This window comes from Marmota flaviventris, chromosome 1 (assembly GCF_047511675.1).
Source record: "Marmota flaviventris isolate mMarFla1 chromosome 1, mMarFla1.hap1, whole genome shotgun sequence".
Lineage (NCBI taxonomy): Eukaryota > Metazoa > Chordata > Mammalia > Rodentia > Sciuridae > Marmota > Marmota flaviventris.
Genome location: NC_092498.1, coordinates 2,908,617 through 2,934,004, shown reverse-complemented (window position 1 = coordinate 2,934,004; position 25,388 = coordinate 2,908,617). Strand labels below are relative to the sequence as shown.

General features: G+C 49.3%; 1 protein-coding gene across 1 annotated transcript in view; it reads right to left on the bottom strand.

The window, feature by feature from the left end:
* Window positions 1–943: 943 nt before the first annotated feature.
* Cnpy1 (canopy FGF signaling regulator 1) overlaps window positions 944–25,388 on the bottom strand; it is a 34,970-nt gene continuing 10,525 nt past the window's right edge. Inside the window, exons 2-4 of the mRNA XM_071606065.1 lie at window positions 6,774–6,977; window positions 4,906–5,002; window positions 944–981 (exon numbers count right to left, since the gene is read on the bottom strand). Of these exons, the coding sequence (XP_071462166.1) occupies window positions 944–981; window positions 4,906–5,002; window positions 6,774–6,977 (339 nt within the window). The remainder of the gene's footprint in view (window positions 982–4,905; window positions 5,003–6,773; window positions 6,978–25,388) is intronic.

The following is a 25,388-nucleotide window of genomic DNA, read 5'->3' as shown; positions in this document are numbered from 1 at the left end:
CCTAACAGGCAGAATAAAGTTGGATTCCAGTGAAGGTAAATTTAACAGGGACAACAAAATACCCAAGAACATTACACTTTGTGTTATATCAAATTCAGTCAAAGGTAACTTCCCACCACATCCCACCACCCTTCCATCTCCACACCGCCAAACGAAAGGATCCCTGGCAGGAGAATGGCGGGATGTTCCGTAGTAAAAGCCACACTCTGAATGTTAGCAGAGAAGCCTGAGGAATGCAGCCTGGGAGAGTCCACAGCACGAGGCATGGTCACTGCACCATCTTTAAATACACGATGTCATCATATATGCACTTTTCAAGCCATTTGGACTCAGAATACATGGTCAAGAGAGACCAATGTAATAACCGTTCACTATAAAAAGTATACATTTTTTGCCTTCCATTAAATTTTAGAGCCAATGTTTTAAAATGTATTTCTAGACATTAAAATTTCATTCATGATAAAAGTGGGTTTGTTCCTTTGAACACCATATAGAACCCTCCAGAATATCAAATTTTAAGTAAGTTTGCAATAGGTTTCCCTAAATTTGTTGCCAATCAAGTATTTGAGAAACCAAGTTCTTACCAAATAGCATACTGTGCCTGTCTATGTGTGCATGCATTTACTAGAAATCACAGTAGAGATCATTGAATCCCTTTTTAGTTTATGAAGTGGCCTCAGTTCTTTCCCATAGCCAGATCTAATGCTTTATTGCTAAGGTTGTTGCATGCAGATCTGCAAGGAATTGAGGTTTTCTGAAGTCCTCAGCTTCACCTACAAGAAGACTTGGGTTTGTCATGATGCCAAACAACAGATTTTCAAAGCAAAATCAAGCACGGTACGAACAAGACGAAACTTCTCAGCACGAGAGACATGCAGACACGAACGCAGACATTGACCTTTTACTGGGACTCTGCTCTTCTCTACCAGTGGTTATGTCATGCCTAGAGTTCTGTATGATTAGCAGAAGTTCCACAAATACCTGAAAAAATAATTAGAAACCATCACTATCAATTAGATACCAGCAATTTAGTCATTTACATCCCACAAACACTACATGATGGCGGGAGTGCATTTTTGAACTTTTATTGTGGGAATGCCACAGAACATTCCACCCAGAAAAAAATCTAGTGAAGTTACTTTTAATTTTGTCTCTGTGCACAAAAGTAGAGCATAATCTATTCCCCACACCCCAAGCCCGGCTTCCACAGCGGCCGATCGGTGCTGTGCTCCGCTCGTCTTCCCATCTGTCTTGGCTGGAGTACTCTAAAGCAAGGCCAGGTATTGTGCAACTCACCCAGGAGCAAGGGAGTGTTTAAAGAAGACCATTTAGACAGTGTCCACAGCTGGGAAGGGCCGCAGTGCCCTGGGCATGTAATGTGAGAGCCAGTTAGGTATTGTGATTCCTACTGCTTTTACAATTGAAAGCGATTAATGCCGATTCCATTTAGAAAGGCTATGGATTCTATGTTCATATGTGAATACACGACCAGTGTAACTCCACATCATGTATACAACCACAAGAATGGGAAGTTATATTCTATGTATGTGTGATATGTCAAAATACATTCTATTGTCATGTATAACTAAAAAGAGCAAATAAAAATTTTTTTTGAAAAAAGAAAGACTGTGGATTCTGTTAGCCACAGAGTTTGTTGGAAATGTGCTAGCCTTTAAAGGTAATTATTTTATATTTTATATTTTAAGGTCTTGCCATTTAGGTTAGGAAGACTAGACAACAAAGTGAGAATACTTTTAAGTTAATTGTAAGCTAAACAGTTCTACATTCTTGATATCTTATTTCATATATTACATTAAAGATGGGCATGTGGCGAATTCTACAGTTGTTATATTTTTCAGTGTTTAAGATTTGCTCTCAAAGTAAAAGTAATATATTCAGAATATATTTATGCATTTCTCTTTCAACTCTCCACACAGTCTGTCTGACAAATACCTGCACAGACCTAAGAGGAACCAGCCACACGGGCTCTGTAGCAGTCTGCTTTCCACCTCCAGTGGATGCAGTTGTACTTTAAATTGCACCCTAGATCTTTTTAAGATTTTAATCATTTCCACTTCAAGACATCAAAATGACCATCTGGTGAAGCCTGGGTTAAATGCCACAGAACATTCCACCCAGAAAATCTAATGAACTTACTTTTAATTTTGCCTAGAAAAAAGAGAGACTGTGAGGAAGAACCCCTGTTACTCTCACCCCAAGGGCAACCCACGTTCTACCCAGTCCTAACTGCAGGGGCATGCATGGGCCATGCAATCTGCAGCCTTCTCTGAGACTCGTCTTATCATCAAAGCTGACACACGTTTATGAAATCTCACTGTTTGCTGTTTCTTCATTCAAACGTGGCCATCTTAGACACCTGTTTTCTCCATTATTCCCCATTTATTTTTGTGTTGGGGGGGGTGAATGTTCAGACCTTAACATTTGGAGAATCTGTGGATGTGGCCCCATTTGCTCACGTATAACTCTTAACAAGAGAAGTTAAACAATCTACGGTAAATTGAAAAAGGCAAAATTCACATATATGCAAAGTGCCTATTAAATACAGACAGTAAACTTCCATCCACTCTTGAGTTGTAGAAGCATCTATTTTCTAATAATTACTGATCTCCCTAAAAACAGCAAGTGAGCATTTTACCCACTCTTGGTATAGTGTCTGGCATGTAGTACACGCTCAGTAAAGAGTTATTTGTTAATGCAGTTTCTATGACTTCCAACACACACATTCACCTCTTTAAAATGCCATTCCAGCCACGGAGAGCAAGGCATGGTGAAGCTGTGGCAGAGGAAGCCCTTTCCCAAACAGCAGGTACAGCCTGCTCGGGGGGAGACTCACTGCACCTGTACTGCAGGTGGGGGGCCAGTGCACCTGGAGTTCTGTGATGGGAAGCCTCACCCTTCACACAGTCAAGGAAACCACCCCAGTGAGTTGACAGGACTCACTTCTCTACTGCCACCGCGTCCTCCCTTGGAATTTGTATCATTGGGGTGTGCCTTTAATTTTTCCTGTGAGAAGGTTCACGTCTGAAAACACTCTCCACCTTGCACTTGTGGTATTGACATCGGCAGTAGGTTTCTAGTCTGTTTTTAAGGAGAGGACATCCTCCATTTTTAACTTAGGGATGGTTTTCAACACTGACAGAGCGCTTCACGGGGACATGGCCTGAGAGGACCCTCTCCGCCTCATCAGCAGTGCTGGGAGACTCCCACTGCTGAGTGGCACCTCTTCCTCTCAATACTCCCGCTTGTAGGAGGAAGTGGCTTTATAAAAAACAAATGCAAATTAAGAATTATCTGGTGTTTTATCTCACACCAGCAATACTGTGTATAGCTTAGGTTTATTCCATAAGCTTTTGCTTTTTTCAAGGTTGATATTAATTTTGATTTCCAATTTAAATTATGTAGAAGGAACAAAGAGAGATTGTTAATGTTATTGAAACCAAGTCCAGCTGCTGCACTTGGGACCACTGTTTTCCCCAGAATATGGACTTGGGGGAGACAACTGCAGTAGACAGAGGGTGACACTCTCCAGACTCCCTGGAAGGTCTGAGTAGGACTTCATGGGGGGGGGGGATTACTTGCGTTTGTTACAGACAATTCTGATAAGTCCAGACCCTTCAGAGGGGCAACAGGAAAACAAGAATTTTGAGCACTCCTCACCCCATCTGTGCTGGCATCTTAGTGCAAATCTGTGTGGCTGGATTGTCTGAGAATCTTGAAAGAAACTTTCTCTGGGAAGGCAGGCTGTGGACTTATGTGAAGTTCCTACACCGCACATTAAATGTCTAATGTCAATGAGGAAACTCAGACTGCTGAAGAATCACCATGTCATTTCACTGCATTCATCTGCAAACTTGTACTGAAACTGGACTTTTAAACAGAAGACAACCCAATTGTCTACTTAGTAAGGAAAGTTTCATGTTGTTAGTAGGGGATTTGTGACCTTGCCTAGTAACTTTTGACAACAGCAATATTTATCTCCAAATGTGCAGTAACTATCATTTTAAGAGCTGGCCCTAAACTTGATAGAATGGACACGTGTATGTCAGGCTTTCCTGTAAACGTGGCTAAATGCTAAACGTCTCACACTCCCACATCTTAGAAAGCACTCCACTGGTTTTAAATTGCTGTCTTCCTATATGTCCGTTCATTTCCTTCCCAAAGATATCTGAAAAGAATGCACAACTTGAACCACATCCCTGAACCATGTTAGACGAATGTCAAAGTGATCTGACCGGGTGAGTGGCCAGCCACCTACGACAGGGCCAGGGGCAACAGGCTTCGCCTTGGTACACAGCAAATGGCCATCTGCTCCCTCTCCTCCAGCTTCTGACTGGAGGAGAGTGTTGGGGTGATGTCTAAGAAGACGAGGCTTATTATTTGCCACCCTCTGATCCAGAAAAACACTTTTAAGATGAAGATAACTCTGGAAAAGGAATCTGGAAAAAAAGAATCCAGCCCCCCCCCCAACAAACAAACAAAAACTTTAAAATTTTTCCTACAAAATAAGGAATCCCAACTTCTGCTGAAGCAAATACTTCAGTCACAAAGAGATTCTCCTTTCCAGAGACAGGATGGAAAATCCAATTTTTAATTTTTTTTAACCAAATGCTTTGAAGCCAGACATCTAAGTCTGAATGGGCTTCGTGGTGACCACTGGAAAAGGGTTTGCCTTCCTTTGAACGCAGGGGAGGGAGGACGAGGAAAGCGGCACAGCCCCGTGGTTTCCAGGGACATGTTTCCCTCCCGGGTGTCTGATGCAGCGGAGACCCCAGAAGCCCATGTCAGAGCCCGGCTCACAGGGAGGCAGCAAGGCTCAGTCGACAAACAAGACGTTTGTCGAGCGGGGTGAGCGGCTGCGCACACATGTTCCATCAGACACAGTACCTGATTCCTCACTGCACAGCTTGTCAGCTAGAGAGTGTGCCTCCTGGGCGATAAGTGAGAGTATTTCATCTTCGTACTCTTCTATTATGGTTTCGCACTGCAGAAACATAATAACAGCACATGTGTACACACACTGGCGGGGCTGCTGCCCAGGAAGGGCTTAGCTCCACAGTATTAGCGACACACAGGAAAGCTGTGGCCAAGGTGGGCCCCTTCTCTTGGTCCTTGGGTTTAATACATCATTGCGTTGGATTAACCCTCTTCCCAGAACATTAATGGCATCATTTTCCTGGGACTTAACTAAATGATTAGTGGAGCTGAAAGACATGGGACTTGAAGAAGGAAACAACTTCTTCCTATTTATTTCTCTTCCTAAAGTCAGAAGGCCAGGCACAGGAAGAGGTGGGCTTCCTAGCTAAGGCGCTGAGATCTGGGAACTCTATTTTTAAACACATTTTAAAGAACACAACTCCTTGAAATGGTGAAACCAGTTTCCTTCCAATTCAACATGATAATCCATTTTGTGGTTTGAAAGTGTAGAAACTATGACGGCTTCTCAGCCATCAGAACAAACACTTCTTCAGTTTCACTTTGGAGAACCTGCTGGCTTTACTGAGGAGAGGGTCTTTTCAGAGCATTTATAGATCCACCTGAAATCTCATTTAGGGTTCCAGAAAGAAATGAAAGAAGGGAGAGAGAGAAAGAGAGAGAGAGAGAGAAAAAATGACATTTCAGAGAAGAAGGAGCTCAAATTTGCCTCTGCAACTGAAAATCTTAAATTTCTACTGAGGTATGTTCCTTCATTAAAGAATGACCAGGTGACAATTTTAGGAATGGTGACATTACTGAAGGGCATTCAGTAGTCTTGGAAATCATTTTCTGAGTTCACTAAACAAGTTTCTAAAATTTTTAAACAGCAGTTAAAATATTTAAATTTCACCATAATGTGTTTATTAAGAACCTGTGAAATACCCCCAGTAACACTGCCATTCCTATTCCACAATATGTTTAACTCTGAATTATTGTCCTCATCTTTTAATTAAAATGAAATCTTCAAATGTCAGCTACTTCCCTCACTTCAGGGTTTCGGCGAGCCTGACATTTTGGCCAATGCGTAAACTTAATACATTTTTTAAAGCAGGCTTGCCCATCACTGTGGGATTCAACCGTATTAAGTAAAGGGAAATATACTGCCATAATATTTTGCCAGGCACATTCTTGCAAGACAGGCCAGCATTTATGTAAAATAAATATTATACTGGAAGGAAATTTGGCATTATGCCAAATATCATACCTAAGCTTTTATTTAACTCAGTTTGTGCTGGAATACTTGTGCTACCTCAGGAAAATAACTCTTCGTTGAAGCCTTGAGTGGGGGATGATTACATCACTCTCCTTTATCACGTGGCTATAAAATATTTGAAAACAATATTTGTTTTCATTTGGATTTTAACCTAGAACCCACAGCTCCCGACGCCTTATGTGCTCATCTGTGAGACCCCCGCTTCCAACAGGGCAGGCTAAGGTCTCCCTACACAGCAGAGTGGTCCTAGGCAAACACTGCAAACTGTCTTACAGTCACAGGGGTTGGGGGACAGCAGCTGATGTAAGATATCACTCAGTCTGTCCACTGACTGCCAGAGACCACAAGCCCTCCCGTGAAAGGCAAGTTGGGGAGTGCACACTTAACACTTCTCAGAGCAGGACACCAAGTGTGGCAGGGTGACGTTTCAATGTGTACCTTGCTGTTCAGTGTCTTGAAACTCAGCCACAGCTAAAGAGTGGGAAGGACAAAAAAAAAAAAAAAAAAAAAGTACCAAAAACAGGCTCACGCATTAAATAATTCTTCTTAAAAAAAGAGAGCTTACCGCAAATTTCAAAGGTCTGTAGGCATCAGAATAAAAATAGAACTTTTTATATTCTTTGTATATTTTTTCTCCTTTCCTTGGCGCGTATCTCTTGAAAGTTTTCTTTTTAGTTACCGGGTCTTCCTCTAGCTGGTAATCGTTCATTCGCTCACACACTTTATCCAGAAGGTCCGTCAGGAATGCCTCGGACTGGGCCAGGGGGACCTGTGAAGAGAAGCACGGCGTGCAGGTCACTCGCCTTCACGCTGACCCAAGTGAAGATGGTCCAGCGGGCGCGCGGGAATGCATGACCCCGCTGCTGCAAAGCGTCCACGTCTGAACACAGCGTCTCAGCTCCGTTATTTACATAATTTAAGGTCAGCTTAAATTTTAGTAGGGAAAAGTATATTCAAAAGAGGACAGAAAAAAAAGATCTGGAAACTATACCTACGCATATAATTCCTAAAAAAAAAAAAAAAAAAGTCATTGAACATGCAGAAAAAAAGCTTGAAGCACAGAAGACAGTTGTTTATCTATCTATCTAGAGAGGGAGTGGGGCGGGGGAGGGAGAGAGAGAGAGAGAGAGAGAGAGAGAGAGAGAGAGAGAGAGAGAGAGAGACACGCGCTCTTGCCCGGGAACTCTGCACCCGCTCGCAGGGGAAACCAGAAGTTTCGCGCTCCGCGTCAGCGCGCTCGGCTGCAGCCCGCGGGGTGCTCGGGGTGCGCGGGGTGCGCGGGCTGGGAACGCTGGCGCCCCTCTCCCTCCGGGGTGCGGCGAGGGTCCCGGGGCCCTCTGGCCGCCACCTCCGCCCTGGGCGTGGGTCAAAGAGCACCCCGCGCCCTTGGTAACCGAGACAAAACCCTTCGGGCCGTCTAGACAGGTCAAGGTGCAGCAGGCTGCGTCCCCGCGGCTCCTTCCGGAAGGGGGCGTGGAGCCGCCAAGGGCGCCCGGCCCGCGCCCGGCCCGCGGCTTTGCGGGCTTTCTCCCTCTCCACCCTCCGCTGATCAAAGTAGGAAGTTTGCATGACAACCGCGGTGAAAGGGACTGCATCACAAATGAACTCGGTCTCTGCAGTGTTGATATATCCAGGCTCCTTTGTCCCCTTTCACACGCAGTGTGAACCCTTCCGGTGCCAGCGACCGCGCGACATTCACAGGCGCGCTCGGGGCGCACAAAGGGTCTCCGCGCTTCACCGCCATCTGGCCGCAAATCTCATCAGCCAGAGCGGCGGAATTAACATGAAAGCGCAGGGCGCGGGGGTTTGTGTGGCGCAGACCCGGGCGATTATAAACCACCCCGGTGTCGCCACCGTCGGCCCCCGTTTCAATAAGGAATCAGCCCTGTACAAACATTCTGAAAGGAACACGGGAAGAGGAGAGCCTAAGAGGAAACCGCCACCACCCACCAGCTGCACCTCGCGTGCACAGGTAACGTCCCCGGCGGCGGGAGGCAGCGCGAGCTGCTCGCAGGCCCGTGCGTCCTCGTTTGCAGTCCAAGAGTTGGTTGTGCTAGGACACGCTGCAGCCCCTGGTTCTCGCTCAAATACCAAGTTTTTAACTCCTAACTGCCTTAATTGTTAAACACCTCTGCTGTCAAAAACTGGTGCATGCCGGTGTTTTACTCACGCCTTTACCATGCCCTTCGAACTTTGCAAGTTGTAACAAGATATACGTAGGCCCACAAACCTATCTAAATCTGCTTTATGACTGACGGAAACCAAGGAGTAAACATGTATCGTTCACTGGGAAAGTTACACAATGCAGAGGTGAATTCTTAAATCACACCAAGTCAGAATGATCGTGGGCGGGTTTTCCTGCAGCGCACGTGTTCCGAGTATCCTTCCTTATCTGACGCATACCAATATATTCATACTTCCTGGGTGTAAGAAGCAGCATTTTACTTGAAAGTGAAGAGTGGACTCTTTGATTTAAAAAAAAAAAATCTAACTGTAATCAAGAAATCCATTCTCTCTCCCTCCCACTTCCCCCTCTTCGCCCAACGGGAAAGCAAACAGACTTGATGGTTGGGGGGATGGGGACCGGTCTGGGGGCTGGAGCCTGTGAGAAGCCCAGCCCCTAACCCCGGGGTGCCAACAGGCCCCTCACACACCCGGCCTGGCCTGTGGAGTACAGGTCACTCTAGAACCTGATTTTTAAACTAACCTAACACTCTGAGCTGCGCAAAAATTATTGAGCCCATACATTTTGGGCAAAACCACGATGTTGGTGTGTGAGAGGCCTGCCACCACTGGTCTTTGAGAGCCCTTTTGTGTCCTGGGTTGCACTTTTTGAAAATAATCTTTCCACTTCACAGTGGGTTGTTTTTCCTTTTTTTAAAAGTATAATTTTATATACTGGAGTCAAGCAACATTGTGCCTATTTCAGCACACGTATGTGATGGCCAGGGATCATAGTGGATTTCTATAATGCTCCAAGTCCAGGGAGGCTGATGGCCCTGCCAAGTACAGATCCTCTAAAAGCAGGAAATGGTTGCTGGCAGCTAGCTCAAAAGACTCCATGTAACCGAGTCCTGTAAGCAGGAAAGGGAGCACATCCAACCTGACACTAGCAGAGGTCGTTTTACTGAATATTAAAAATATTTCGCTCTTAAAATACCAAAGCATCAGCTTTTTTCCTCAGAAAATATTTAAGAAAAAAATGCTCATCATTGTGGCTCTTTATACAAGTATTTAAATGTACATGAATAGAGTTTTCAATGATTCTACTTAGCAGAACCTCCTTCAGTAAATTTAAAGAGTGTCCTTAGAGTGAGCCTCTTTCCCCTTGGATCCTTTGGATTCTGAGAGCACAGGAAGGACAGGGACAAGAGGGTGAGACTGAGTCTTTCTCTCTGTGCTGCGAAGATTTTGAATGGTACTTGTCAATAAAGCGACTCCTATTGTAACCTCCGGGAACCTTGCCTCCGCCCTCCCCGGACGCCTCGGAGATACTAGCCTCATTAAAATATGAATGAAAAGGCCGCCATCGCTACCGAAGTGGCAGAAGAGGATTCACTGGCGCAGTTTTCTTATCTGCCATTTCTTTTGCACGTGGGCTCATTTGGTACAAGTCAGAAATTAAAAAATGATCCGTGATAATTTCATCGCTATCTTGGAGTACCCCAAAGTAAATCCTAACTTCTCTCACTTTGGAAAGCCACCTACAACTTAAATCATATGTTGTACATGCAGTGTCTGTCCCCCACCCACCCCCGCCCCCATTTAGGCTTCCATTGACCGTGTGCTCAGTAAGTGAGCACTGGATTGGGGGCTGGGGAATCTCCTTATCCCAACTTTACAACCGAAAAAGTCGACAAAAGTTCTGGCTTTGGTTTCTCTAGAACACTGCAGCTAGGGAGTTTATTACCGGCCACTGTGACACACTTTAATAACAGTCAATTACAGGATGCTGCCCGTGTTTTTTCATTACTGTGTCCCTGTTAATCTTGTAGTAAATTTCTTGCTTGATAGCTATCACAATCAGGGAGGAATACAATTATGTCACAGTGCACAATTAGACCTGAAAATCGTTGTGTGGGGTGTCTCTCTGCCATTACAGTCTGACAGTCACCAACAAATTTCACTCATCTTGATCATTCTTTTGGAGTTGCCTTCAGATAAGAAACCAGCACTTAACCTGTTTAGGCACTGATAATTAATTTCACATTGTTGCAAAGATTTCCTTTCTACAGGGTTAGTTAATGTAGAAATTTTAATTGCATTATAGCAAATATCGCATCTAGTTTAATCACTAACTTTTCATCCATAAAAAATGGAATCATTCCTGATATTAGTTAAAAGTCAATATTTAGAAATGAAAATTCCAAGCCCTTGCTTTAGGCTACAACAGAAGCATGAATTCAGAAACTCTTGTAAGCTGATGAGATATATAATTAGCCTTTATGTTAATTGACTGCTATGAGTTTGTTGTCTGACACTTCTTCATATAATATGCAAATGGCATTGACTGCTTAGTTTTATTAGACAATATAATTAGAAATCTGAACGAGAGCTCCAGAGCTCATTCTGATGAAGAACAATGAAGGCTGACACATTTGCAGTTTTCTGTATATCAGAAACACTGAACGGTGTCTGGGCAGAGTCCGAGGAGGTTTTGGATGACCTTTCTTTAGAGAGAGATTGCGACAGGCAGCTGACCTCACAGTGCCCCAAGCGCCAGGAAGTCCTTTTGAGCAGGTGATGCTGGGCCATCATAAGGTCTGGGAGGAAAAGTGGGAGGACTTGGGGACCATGTACCACACATCACAATATAGTGGTGAACACAGCATCTAATTTTTGCTTTCTAAAATTTGAATAATGGAAACTAGTCATTCTTATTTAAAATAAAATATTCTGCCCGTATTTCCTGCCATTACTATTCATAGACATATCAATAGCATCAATAGCAAAAACTCAGGTTGTTTAAAAAGTGCTAATAAGATGAGAACTAGGGCTGGGGATGTGGCTCAAACGGTAACGCGCTCGCCTGGCATGCGCGGGGCGCTGGGATCGATCCTTAGCACCACATAAAAATTAAGATGTTGTGTCCACCGAAAACTAAAAAATAAATATTAAAAAAATTCTCTCTCTCTCTCTCTCAAAAAAAATTATAAAAAAGATGAGAACTATGTGATTTGGGGTAAATTTTTCCTGGGATTCAGTGTCATTTTTATTCTGGAAGCTCTTTCCACTCAGGGACAAAATGGAAAAAAAATTCCATGATGGGCCAGCGTTGAACGGTCACCAGATAGGAGTCGCCTAATAGAATCCAACTTTTCCTTGAAGTCAAAAACGTGCCTTTCTCTCATTATTAAACGTAAGAACAGTAAAGCCATTGTTTTCCAATTTTAAAATAGTATTCTGCTAGTCTTCCTAAAAGCTTTTTAAATTTCAAGCATGTTAGGTAAAAGAAAAGAAATATATCTAGGGACATGAAAAATGGCACCATATTTCAGCCTCTGTTAAGAATCATTGGCCTAGGACCTGGGTACCTGCTTTGCCCTGTGTCTGGCTTTGCCCTGGCCTGGTGAGGCTCCGGCAGTTTTCCTCACCCCAGCCCTTTTTATTTCGTTTTTTAAAATTTTGAGTCGCGGTCTCACTAGGTTGCTTACAGCCTCACTAAGTTGCTTTGAACCTGCCATCTCCCTGCCTCAGCCTCCCAAGCTCTTTTGCTCTTCCAAAAACGACTAATAGAAAAAAGAGAGAGCACCTGAATGGGCAAGCCACAATATCGCTGCATCAGTGGTAAATATAAACTTGTTTATTCACTTACAAATCATTACTGACTCTATCACGTTAGATGTCTCTGATTCAGACTTTGTGAAAGAGGACTTCTCCACGATTGTGAATGAAAATTGCAACAGATTTCTTTAAAAAGAATGTGTGACAGGGGAGGACCGTGAACATTAATCCATAATAACAGGACTCTGTCAACTGAGTTCAAGAATACTTAAGTCAATATCTGTTTCCTAACCAACATAATTCAGTCTTCCAGCATATTGGTATTGAACCACTGTGGTGGATGCATAGCTGTCTGTCAAGGGCCACCTCTTTAAAACACCTCCACAGTATAGATATTTTACAAAGTCGCACTCTGGGAATCTGTGGCACTTCCCATCTTGTCTTCTCGGTTCTGCAGGCAAAGCAAGGAAATGGCAGGATCTCCCTGTTCAACATTAGAGGAGAGGGCAAGGGGGCTGGGTTATGAGTTTCATCTTCACAGGGTGAGGGGGGCACACACGCACACATGTCTCTGTGCAAACACGCATGCACAGACTATGCAGAAAGTGCCCACTGCCCCACAGCTGACAGACAAACCAGAGGACACTGCGTGCTTCTGGGTGTGGCCAGAGACAGCTGCAAGCAGAGGGCCTGCAGGGTTCCCGGCCCCCTGCTCAACCTGGCTCTCAGAGGGTCTGCAGGAGCAGTGGCTCCCACCTCAGGAGAGTCCCTGCCCACTAGGCCTCCACACTTGTCCTGGTCTGTCCCCAACTCCCAGGCCATTCCACATTGTTGAGAAAAGACCTGTATGACATGACTGAGGACCAGCCCACCTCCCAGACCCGGGCGGAATCAAAGGTCACCCCTGGAAAGCTGGCGCAGGGCCCTGGGTGCCACCACATGAGCTGTCCCCCCATTCCTAGGAAGGACACCATTCACATCCTGCCCAAGGGTCCAGAGGCAGCAGGGCTTCTGTACATTCTGGGACTTGGGTCCTGATGGCCTTCACTAAGCCGGGAGGTGCGAGGGGAACAGAGACTCAACTGCTGAGAGTTCCTCCAGGAAGCCAGGGCCACCAAGCTGGACTCCAGGTCCGGCCTTCCCCAGCAGGTTTGCGTAACCAAGACAGTGGGAAAAAGAGAAGGATGCACCAAGGGCCATTCTCCAGCACTCGGGCAGAGCCTCTTCCCAGGACAGCCCCCCTCTCCTGGGTCCCAGCCACCAGAAAGACATCTCTTCCTCTAAAAACATTTTTGTAGGGAAAAGGTAACACATTTCTTGATCGCTTAAAAACAAACAAACAAACTTGATTTCTTTTTTAAAAAGCCCAAAGGCACAAAAGGGTAAAGAATATAGCTCACCCCTACCCCAGACCCCTCAGGCCCCAGATCTCCTCCCCTGAAATAGCCAGGTGTGTGTGTACACGTGGACGCACACGTGTGCATTCTGCACGTGTGTGCATGAACTTGCACGTGTTCCTGCGTGTCCTGTGTTTGTGCACATGTCCCTCGTCTGTCTTCTGTCTCACAGGGGTCAGGGTGCAGGGTGTGCTCTGGTGAGCTGTTTCTTTCTCACCTCACACCTGGGACACTGGCTGAAGGAAGGCTCAGAAGTCAAAAGCGGTCCTCGGGAGGCAGCTTCAGGTGTGCCGCAGGGAGGCCGCCAACCTGGGAGTGTGGTGCCAGGGTGCTGCCGTGCTCGTTAAAACCAGCCGTGAGGTTCGAGGCTCTCCCAGGTGTTTGTGGATAAACCTTGCCTTCTCTCTCCTGGAGCAACAGTCCTGGTGAGGCAGGGCTCAACCCCTCTTCCAGAAGGCTCCTGGAGGGGTGGGTTCCCACTGCAGCTGACGGGCCCCCTCCTCCATGGCCCCTGTTTACCTGGCTGTCTCTGCTTCTGCCCCACCTCAGCAACTCGGTGTGGGTGCTGGACAGGACCCCGGAGAACCTGTAGCAAACCCTTGCTTTTCAGATGGGGAGATGCAAGCCCGGAGAGGAGAAGGAGTCATAGGTGGACAGATGGGACCCAGCTCTGCCGGCTCCTGCCCCCAGCCTGGGGCTTTCTGGGGCCTCTAGAATGCTCTGTGACTTCACTGGAGCAGCTGACTGTCTGCAGCTGGCTGGGAACTCCTGATGACCAGGAGGTGTCCTCTCCCTCAGACCACAGGGCCACAGTGTGGTCTCCAGGAGGCCCCTCGTCCCGGGGCCGCCCATCTTCAGCGCCGAGTCCTGGCTGCGTCTCGCTCCCCCGGAGCCTCAGGTCCCAGGGAAGCTGGGGCTGGAGCCACTGTAGGCTTGCCCGGGGAAGGCAGGCCTTGGCTTCCTCAGGGCCAGGCCGAGGTCCCTGCCACACAGAGGTGCCTGTCACCCTTGCTTAGAGTGCTAAGATGTGGCCCATTTGTCCTGAGACGTCTGTTTCCTACCCAACCCAGTCACAGCAGCTGCTCGCCGGGTCTCCACCAGCCGACAGGGGCTAGTGCTGGGGCCGAACTCGCCCCCCAGGTCCACAGGAGAAAGTCCTAACACCAGACTTCAGACGTGATGCACCTCGAGACAGGGCCTTAAAAGGGGACCACCACTAAATGAGGTCACTGGGGTGGGTCCTTCCCCACCTGACTGGTGTCTTTGAAGTAGAGATGAGGACACACTCAGAAGGAGGCCCTTAGGGTCCCTCCTATGGCAAGCCTAGGAGAGAGGCAGCCGAGGAGCCAGCCCTGCCTCGCCTAGACCTCAAACTGCCTGCCACTCCTGTCTGTGGGGCCATCTGTGGGACTTTGGTGGCCCCAGCTAGTGCACACAGTCACCACATGTAAGTGTGCAGCCTCCCGCCGGCTAGACGCAGCCCAGGCCCATCAGACTGAAGTTCACAGAGTGGGTGACTGTGGGCCACTGGGAGCTCTCGCAGGGTGAGGTCAGCCCCAGACACCCAACCCTAGAAGGGGCCTACGGCCTGTGCCTGCGCACTCGCACAGAGCCTGGCCACCGGCTCTCCTCAGGGCAGCGTCGTGGGGACAGGAGCAGGGTCTAGCGTTAGCCCACGCACCTGAATCCTAGCTGGCTTCACTTCTGTGGCCAGGTGCTGGACAGTCAGTGACCTCCCTGTGACCTCCGTGGGTCAGTGTCTTCTGTGAACTGGGTGGTGGGGGGCATAATGCAGTCCTCAGACATTTCTCAAGTCGAGTCACTGAGGGGAGAATCCTGCAAAGGGTTTGATGTGACAGGAGGAGTGTGGCCACATTGTTTCAGATCTGCTCATCTTTAGTGACACCAAGCTAAGGAGCACAGATGGGTGGGGGGAGAGGAGATGTCCTCTGCAGGCCCAGAAGCAAGGTGGCCGTCAGCCTACGTCGGTGGGCCACTTGAGCCTCCCCAGAAGCTCTCTCTGTCCACCACTTCTCTGCCTCCCCTGTTCTCAGGACCCAGAGCTGCCAGGGTGTGTGTCAAGGCCTTTGGTACCCCAAGTGTGGTCCATGGACCAGCAGGTCTGTCTTCCCCTGGGACCCCAGGCCTGTGGAGCCCCCAGGTGGCTGTGTACAGTCAGGCGTGAGCAGTGCAGGTTTGGGTGCTAAGGATGAAGGAGGAGCAGGGAGCAACCTTTTTATTATCCGCTTTCTCTAGAAAGATCGGGCCAGCAGAGCCCAGAGGAAGGGCCACTTAGGAAGATATGACCCAAAGGCTCGGGCTTGGACCACAGTGTTGGGGTGAGCCAGGAAAGACACCTCCATGCTCAGACCTGGGGACCGTGAATGCTGACACCACAGCACCAGGTAGGCGGAGCATTCAGAGCAGAGAGTGTGGCTGGGTGCAGTTCAGGGTACAGCACTTGCCTGGCATGTGTGCAAGGGCCTGGGCCCATCCCCAGCACCAGAGAGAGGAGAAATCAGGAACTTAAGAAAGACGTGGGGGTGAGGGAGGAGCTTCCCGGTGCTTGAGGGAAACGGGGGCAGAAAAGGACATGTGGGGAACCCCAGCATTCCGGCTCTGTCTTAAGACCTTGTGACATGACAGGCCGACTGCTTCCTCGGAACTGTCTAGTCCTGCTGAGCCGCTGCTCCTGTCACTCGGCGGTGTGCTGAGTCCCTGTGTTTTTCCGTTTGGGTTACTGTCTCAGGGCAGGTTGCTGGCTGTGGGTGCCCGGGGCGATCATTGTTGATCTGCTTGTGTTTGTGGATGGCACAGGAAATGGCACTTGGCTAACAGACACCTGTGAATTCAGGACACACACCAGATCCCAGGACCGGGTTCCTTAGTGCTTTCCCCCACTCTGGGGCAGGGCAGCTCACTGACTAGGGGACCTCAGGAACCTCCAGGGCCATGCCTCCTTCCACGCAGACCGCAGAGCAGACCCTGGAAGGCCCCAGAGTGGGAACCTTCGGGTGCTGGCCAGGGGGAGCCAGGCACCACCCAGTGGCCTGATTGGTGCTTTGGGCAGTGGCCAGCTGTCACTCCACTTTATCCTTCACATCACCTCTTATTACTTGAGCCTGCTCATTTTTTAAAAGTTGATAGATATGAGATGATTTTATTCTACTCAATTTCAATTACTTTTTCACTATTTAAGAATTAATCCCAAGAGATAACATTAATCTCTTTGTCTTGAGACTCAAGTGTATTTGGATACGTGTTTTCTTTCTGCCAGTTAATGCCTGACCTCAGAAGAGGTCTACTGCCCTGAGAACTCCAGAAGAGATCTCTTGGTGTCCTCCGGGTATGTAAAGTTTGGCTGTGTGTGGAATGAGCTCCCTGGTCACCGCTGACCGCATGCTCTGATGTAGAGGCCAAGTGCTCAGGAGCTCTGTGCTAGAGATGACGGAGACAAAGACAAGTGGTGTATTCTCATGGCCAAGACCAGCTTCTTCTGGTGCAGGGATTAAAGAGTGATGTACAAACATCTGGCCTCGAATAAAGAGTGTTGCCTGAGCTCCAATCACATGCTGGGAACATGCTTGTTCTTAGATTTAGACAGGGTGGGGAAAAGTCCGGTGAAAAACACTCTTTTGTGAAAATCACATGACATTCACATTTCTGACCCATGAATAGAGTTTTGTTCATTTGCATATCGTCCATGCTGAAGGTGCAGGGGGACGGTGTCCCAGAGGCTGTGCTCTTAGGCTTTGCAGACACACCCACCCCATCGCCCACCCTGCTGCAGGTGGCCTCCCCTGTGGGTGCATCCTATGTGAGCTGTCCCCTGCCTGCAGGTACTCCCTGGCAACTCCTCCTGCCTGCCACCCCTCTTCTATTCTCTGGTTGCCAGTGGCCCTTCTGTCCTGGAGGACTCACCTGTAGTTCCTGTACATGTTGCGTGCGCGCGCGCACACACACACACACACACACACACACACACGAGGAGAGCCCTGTGGTTACCAGTCCTCATTACCTCTGGACTACATCTGGGGAGGTGGGCAGTACCACTCATGTGGTGGGCCAGGAAGCCAAGGCCATAGGGGAGTCTGGATGTGACTGACAGCTCAGGCCATGCCCCGGCCCGTGACTCAGCCAGCTCCGTGGTGGACACTCAGTTAATATTCCTGTCCCTGCCCCGGCAATACCCTGAGATGTTGTTGACTGTGTCTTTAGCCATGGCAAGGCCTGATAACGGCACCCAGTGCCTGCCAGGGCCTCTCTCCCACCCATTCACCTGCCTCGCAGTAGGGCGTGGGGTGCGGCCTCCAAGAGGAAAGTCTCTTGCCTGAGGTCACAAGACTGCTTTACATGCTCATGCAGAAGACAAGCGGGGTGTGATGCCAAAGGCCCTCTCCAAGCCCAGGGGCGGGGGGTGGGGGTGTGGCACCTTTCTGGCCTTGGTGGAGGGCACCCAGATACCTCTGCAGTCCTAAGAGAGCTCCTGCACGTGTCCACACTGCCCTGCACCCTGCATAGGGCAGCCCTCACAAGAACCCATCCCAGCCAGCCCAGAATCAGCGTTCTAGAACAATCAGACCCACAGACCCCTCTCAGAGACCTTCCTCCAGACCATCAATGCACCATTTCTGCCAGAGTTTCCATGGAAAGATCTATTTGCAAATAACCAGACTCGAAGCCCAAGCATGTTAAATCCACCCTCCCCCTACGCCAGCCGTGGTGCCCACTGCCTGTGGCTCCCTTTGTCCTGGGGGAGAACAGTGGCAATCCTCTAAACGCATCCCCATTATCCCCATTCTTCACCCGATTTGTGGATTCCAACAATTCTTATTCAGTGGAATAAGGAGCAATTAACAGGCGAGGGATTTATTAAGGATAAGTCATGCCAGACAGTTTTGACAGCTTGTTCTGAGTGTGACAGAATCACAGAACCCGAGGTTGGAGGCATTATGTGCTTACACTTGTGCAGCATCTAACTCCAGGCTTGTGAAATCATCCCTGCCAAGGCGTCGGAACCGCGTGGATGAGGAGTCGCAGGCATCAGAAACTGACCGGGAGATCCGAGACAAAGGGCACAGAACACCGCCACGCACCAGATGGGGCCAGCAATGGTGGGGACGGCAGTTGCATGAGAGGCCACAGAGGTCGATGTTAGGGTCTGTTTCCCAGAACATCCTCATCATGGATCTGGGGGGAGAGATGCCACAGCCACGCGGCTGAGTGGTAGGGTGGAGGCACCAGCCCCCGGGAGGTGGCTCCTTCCCTGCGCTGCTCAGAGGCCACAGAATGACTGGAGCAGCAATGGAGACTGAGTTTCTTGCCCACCCCACTCCCAGGGACACCGCGGGGAAGGCATGATGGGGAGAGGAGCCCCTCATCCCTGTGGAGTCACAGTGGGGTCCCTGGGGTCACACAGCTCTAAAGCCCATAGTGGGTCAAATTTCCTCCCCGAAGAGAGATGATCAAGCCCTAACCTTCACACCTGTGCTGCGCCTCTGTTGGAAAAAGGCTCTCGGCAGATGTACGTGGTAAGATGAGGACCTGTGTCAGGATGGGTTCTAACCCAAAGTGACCAGTGTCCTAGAACAAGAGAGAGGCACAGACAGGTAGAAGCAAGGTGGCCGTGGAACCACAGAGGCAGTGACATTCCCAATGCAACAGTTCAAGGGCTGGTCACCTCCAGGACCTGGAAGGTCTGCAAGGGTAGATTCCCTTCCAGGCTCCCAAGAAAGAGCCAGCCCTGGAACACCTGGGCTTTGGACTCCTCCTCTGGCACTGCGAGGACGAGCGTTTTGGTTCCAGCCTGCAGCGTGTTAGGCGACCCCAGGAGACAGAAAGCACTTTAGAGATAAAGAGCCAGTGGCTGAAGTCCAGGGGCCACGTCCCCTGACCAGGGCTGGCGGTGGAGCCACCAAGGAGACACTGGAAGGTCACAGGCGGGATTCATTTACCCCCCAAGACAGCAGTGACAAAAGAAGGGTTTCTGTGCTTTCCCGGGCCCAAGGGAAGGTTGGGCCAGTTACGCAGCATCCAGTGCGGCAGCGAGCAGCGCCCTGCGCCCCATCGCAGCCTTTGTTTATATTTATGAAATGAAGCGCCTGCTTGGCCAGCATTTGCTTAATTAACCCTAATTCTGAGCTAAGCTACCATAATCTTTAATTCTCTCTCATCACCGCAGACCCTCTGATAATTATTATTTTTATCTGCTCAGGAGTACTGAATCATCTGTTCCATTTCTTCTCCCCAAGGACGCGGGAGCATAGACTCTATATGCCGAACGCCGACTGCACAGTTTGTCTCCTAACCCTAGTGCTCGGGTAGGAGGAGCATGGCGGTGCACCCTGCTGCAGACATTGTCACCAGTCTTCAAGTTTGTCCTGGCCATTACCAGTGGTGTCAGAGCCCCATGGAAGAGCAAAGAGGCAGTGCGCGGTAACTGGGATGTCTTCCCAGTCCACACTTCTCCCCAGCAGGGCTCCCTGTGCCAGTGAACCCCTCTCAGGGCAAAGAGCTTCCAGGATCACAAGGCCATTTTTCAAGTGACCTGCTCATGAAACGCCAGCTCTGCTCCCAGAGCCTCCTTTTACGTCCTGCTGGATGTGATCAGCTAAACCCTGAGATGGAGACACCTGGCTTCAAATTAAATACCCAGCAGGTGGACAGGTAGCCAGCTCTTCGCTCTTCCTTGACGGGTTCTGTGCTTTCCTCAGACACCTCACAGGACAGCTACAGGCAACCTCTGATGCCCTCCTTCTACTTCCCAGAGGCTGAAAACACACTCGGAGCCAGGTGTTGTATGTGTAGGGTGCTGAGTGGGAGCACAGGAATACACTGAAGGCAGAGCTAAGGGCAGAGATGGACGGTGGTGGACAGAGGTGGACGGCAGTGGACAGGCACTAGAACAAAACCTGGATGTAATAGGCTCTAAAGAAGCTATGAAAAATACTTCCGATGTTCAGAGCGTGTGAGGCAATGTCTGATGTGTTTCCCACAATTCTTTTCAAGAAGATGACAGAGTGTCATTCCAATTCGGAGGGGAGTGAGGTTTGTTCAGCAAACAGTGCCAGCGCTGGACCTGCTGTTCATCTGGAAGGACAGAGAGCTGGACGTGCTCTGCATGCTTTATCCAAAGACAGCTCCCGCAGATCCACCACGCAGGCAGGAAGGAGAGCTGCAGCGCTGGGGAGAAAATCCAGAAGAACATGTGCCTCCTGGAGGCTGGGCCCAGGCACAAGGTGGAAGGGGAGGAGTCTGCGGAAAAGCTGCCCAGCCACAGGCCAATCGCACAGCAGGCCGCAGGCAGGGTCCCTGTCCCCATGGGAGACCTTCAAAATCATAATAACATCAAAGATGAACAAACCAACCGAAAACTTGGTACAAGTAAGCAACCTGAAGGAGGCCGCCAACACGAACAGCAGCTTGTGAAACTATGCTGAATCCACTGGAGGTCATGACTAGGAAATTCACACAGTAGTGAAGCACTTTTTTTTATTGCTTATTTTATTACCAAAAATTCAAAGAATGATATTATCCATTGCACACGAAAATGCAAGAAGGCAGCTTCTGTTAAGCATGTGAGATATGCAGGCTTGGGGAAGTAACCCAGCAGCAGGGACTCAAGTTAAAGTGCTCATGACTTTAGACACTGGTGCCCTTTCTGTGTCCTACAGAAATCAGAGGACCAGGGCTGAGCAGGGCTCCATGGTGGAGCATTTGCCTCACTGGTGGGGCCCTGAGCTCCATCTCCAGCACTGCAGGCAGGGAGGGAAGAAAAGAAAATCAGAACAGGAGCTATGGTCGGGTCTACTGCCCTGCAATGGTAACAACCTGAACAGAGCAGGAAGCTCACCTGCAGGGGAGGGTCCGAGGAGCTGGACGCAGGGTGTTCTGCAGATGGCTTAAGGGGGCTTACACCTCCGCTGCTGCTCGGGGGCTGCCCGGCACCCATCTGTTAGGCCAGGCATCTTTGCCAGTTGGGGCTGCTGCAGAGAAACACTGCAGACCAGGGGCTCACACAGCAATTTAGCTCCCCTCCTCTGGAGGCAGGGTCCAAGGTCAGGGTGAGGGTGCTCTTGAATGCTGTGTTCACGCGGCAGAATGCACTCACTCTGGGGTCTCTTTGTCAAGCCATGGGTCCTGTTGGGTCAGGACTCAACCCCTATCTTATTTGGACTGTCACTTCTTCACAGGGTCTCTCTCCAAGAAGAGTCACATGGGAGGGTGACAGCTTCATCACATGAATCTGGGGTCAAGACTCAGCCCAGTTCATGAGGAAAGCATTTATACTTGACCTTAAGCTTATTTAACTTTTCCACCCTCTTCAAAGGAGAAAATATACACGTAGTATGGTTTTACTATTTAAAAATGGCCCAAGCCAAAAAATACAGAACAGTTATGTGTGCTAGAGTGAGAGTGGGGACAGCAGGACGGCTATTGACGACCTGAGGGTGGGGAGCAGGGTGGCGCAAGGGCAGGTCACAGGCCCCTTCCCTATGGACAGCCGTCCCCCCTCCGTAGGACCCACCCTGCATCCCAAGACCCCACAGATGGAACCAAACGCTGTCTACACTGTATTTGCTCCTACTCATACATACCTATGATGACCTTTAATTTTCTTACAATGTGGACATGAATTAAAAGTCAAAAGGTGATTTTTGCATTGCAGATGCTTGGGAAGGAAAACCGCAGGCTCACAGCACTCTCCACGGTAAATCAGCACAATGACGAATGAGAAAATTAGAGCTCATTTTGTCCTCACCTCCAAACTTCAAAACCATAGAATCTACAAGAATGTTTTTAAGATAAATCCCTGTAATTTTGACTCTACATAAGCTAAACAAATACCCTGTCAAAATAATTATCAACGATTGCCAAACATCAAGATTTGAAAATGACAACTTTTGGGGTCTTTTTTAGAATGAATTCTAGGTGTGAAGTTCTGTTGTGTCAGTACTGTATGAAACACTTCTCCCGGATCTATTCTGGAATTTTCCGCTTAAAGTTTTTGGACCTTGATTGACTGTGGGCAACTGAACTGAAGAAACTGAAGCCACAGATAATGAGGACTCTTATCTCTAGTTAAAAATCATCATGTGTTACTCTTGTGCCTTAAAGCTTTTTAAAGAAAGAGCACTTGAAAATATAAAGTGGAGTCATGAGATGCTTGAGGATTCACTTAATCCATCATGTGTACGACCTGGACCCCCCAGTCGCACCCCAGACAAGAGCCCTGCCCCGTGGGCCCTGCCTGGAGATTTGCTGGAGCCCGAGGAGCTGTTAGTCAGGGTTCCCTCACTGTGGGAAATACCTGAGGAAAGAGTTTGAGAGGTCTCGGCCGATGGTCATCTGCCCTATTGCTTCTGGGCTTGTGGTGAGGTGGACCACCATGAGAGGAGCATGTGGCAGAGGAAACTGCCCAGCTCACGGTGGCCGGGGGCCAAGGGAGACAGGAAGGGGCAGGGCGCCAGTGCCCCCTGAAGGACACAATCCCCATGGCCAGACTACCCCCCGCAGGCCCTGCCTCCTGCAGGTTCACCACCCCCAACAGCAGCACAGGTGGGGACCAAGTCTTCAGCACGGGTGTTTGGGGGACACTTACCCAACCCAGAGCAGAGACCCAGCTCTACAGGTGTGCCTTGACCCTGGTCGGGAAGTCCCTGCCTGGACAGCTGGGGACCTGCCTTGCGGGGTCAGAGGCCCTGACAGTGGAGCTGGGAACCCTCTAAGGTTGCAGAGCCGACCCTTAGTTCTACCTTTCCATACAGAAAGAGAGGAGAGCTCTCCAGCAGGCCGGCTCCGATAGTTCCGACGTGGCTGGAGAGGACTTCTTGCCTCTGATGTTCAGAAAGTTCAGCAGAAAGGGCATGAGTAGGGCCCAAAGAGCCTAATTATGTTTTCACTGCACTTAAGCAGTGGGCAGGAGAATAAGGCCCCTTTTAATATTAAGTCTTAAATCCCTCCTTTGGAGCCTGGTCCTCACCATCATTCCTTTAATTGCTTAGAATTCATCTTATTGGACTTGCAAGACCGCTGCCCAGGGCCCAGGCCTGGCCCAGACCCATCCATCCTGGGCGTCTGGGTTCACATGGTTCTGCCAGCATTTCCCTTGCTCACAAGTCGCTCCTCCTTCCCCACACACATCAGGCAAAGGAAACTAGCTGCTGCCACCAAGGACGGCCACACTGGAGCTGCCTCTGAGTTCCTGGAGAGCGGGGGCTCGGCCCAGCAGGAGGGGCAGGCAGCCCTCAGACCACAGTAGGCCCTACCCTCCTGCAGTCCCCACTACAACTGCTCCTCCAGCACAGTCCAGAGAACGAGAGGTGGCCTGGCTACCTCCGCAAGCCATGCACGGCCCCCGGGGTTTGGAAGACCACTTCAGACGTTAAACTTCCTCCTTTTGTTAGATGCCTGGTTATGCATAGAGATTCTCCACCTGTGTGAACACACCTGGCCAGCAATGGGTATTCCAGGTCTCCAGAGCTGGGAGACCACCACAAGGGGCACTGGCTTGAGGCCCAGGATGACCAGAGGAATGAGAGAGGCTTCTGACTCTTTGTGAGAAACTAGAAATACAGTCCTTCTCTTTTAGTTGTAGATGGACACAATACCTTTGTTTTATTTTTATTTATTTTTATGTGGTACTGAGGATCTAACCCAGTGCCTCACATGTGCCAGGCAAGTGCACTATCACTGAGCCACAACCTGGAAATACAGCTTTTTTAGGAAATCTCTCATGACACACATACATATACACTCACATGTGCACGTACTCACACCTATGTGCTCACACATATATATGCCTGCACCCGTAGTACACACACTCTTGAGCACCCACACAAAAAGGTGCACACACGTCCTCATACCTCCTGCACACACTCACACGAATGCATGCTCACTCACACCCATGCACACTCCCATGCATGTGTGCACGCACACACATGCCCATTCCTCACACTGTACATATACTCACACAAACTCTCACACACCTGCACCTGCACACATGCACAGGCACGTGCACTCACACACGTGCATATACACACGCACACACCAATGCCCATGCGGTCTCACGCATGCACATGCACACACATGCCTACGTGCATGGCCCTTCTGCCCTGGGTTGACCTCAGCCGCCCATTTCCCCTTGCTGCCCAGTGCTGCAGCAGTCGCCTCTTCCACACCTCATGGATTTCTGGCCTATATTTTTTTCTTAGAGCTAATGTAACAAAGCATCATAAATTAGGATGTTTATAAACAGAAAGTCATTCTCTCCCGATTCTGGAGGCTGCATCGCCATGGCTGAGATGTGGGCAGGACCTTGCTCTCCAGAGGAAGGCCCTTCCCCTTTCTGCAGCTCTGGACTGGCTGGCTTCCCCGGCTTGTAGACGCCGCACTCCAGTCTCATCTGTTGTCGCGTGTCTCTTCCCTGAGTGTCTGTCTCATCTTTCTAGAGACACCAGTCCCTGGAGCAGGGCCACCAGACTCAGCACAGTCTCATTATAACTATTGGCTTTTGCAAAGACCCTCTGCCCAAGGTAGGTCATGCTCTGAGATTCTGGGTGGATGAAAATTTGGAGGACACCATTTGACCAGGGCACTGCCTTGGCAGATTGGAGGCCTGGTCCTACCTTGCTCTGACCCTTTAATATCCCGCTGATATGTTGTTCTCTCCAAATCAGATCTAACTGTGGTTGAGGTCCCCAATCGGCAGTAAAGGTTTCCAAAGGCAGGATAGAGAGGCAACCCCATCGGCGCCATGCTTCATAAACCGACAGCCACAGCTTCCTCCAAACATGAGAACCCTGGATCTGAGGGGGGAAAGTTCCTGATTTCCATAGAGGAGGGTGTCTCAATCTCGGCGCCGTTGACAGCAAAGATCTGACGAGTCTCTGAGGAGCAGCTGCCCTGTGCCCGGCAGGCTGTTGAGGCATCCCTGGCCTCTGTCCACAGGATCCAGCAGCCTCTTTCCCTGCAGCTAGTGGAGAACCACTGCTGGGGACCCTGGTCCAAAGGCCAACACTGTGCCCAGGGGTTCCAATGGGCGAAGCCTTTCTGCAAGC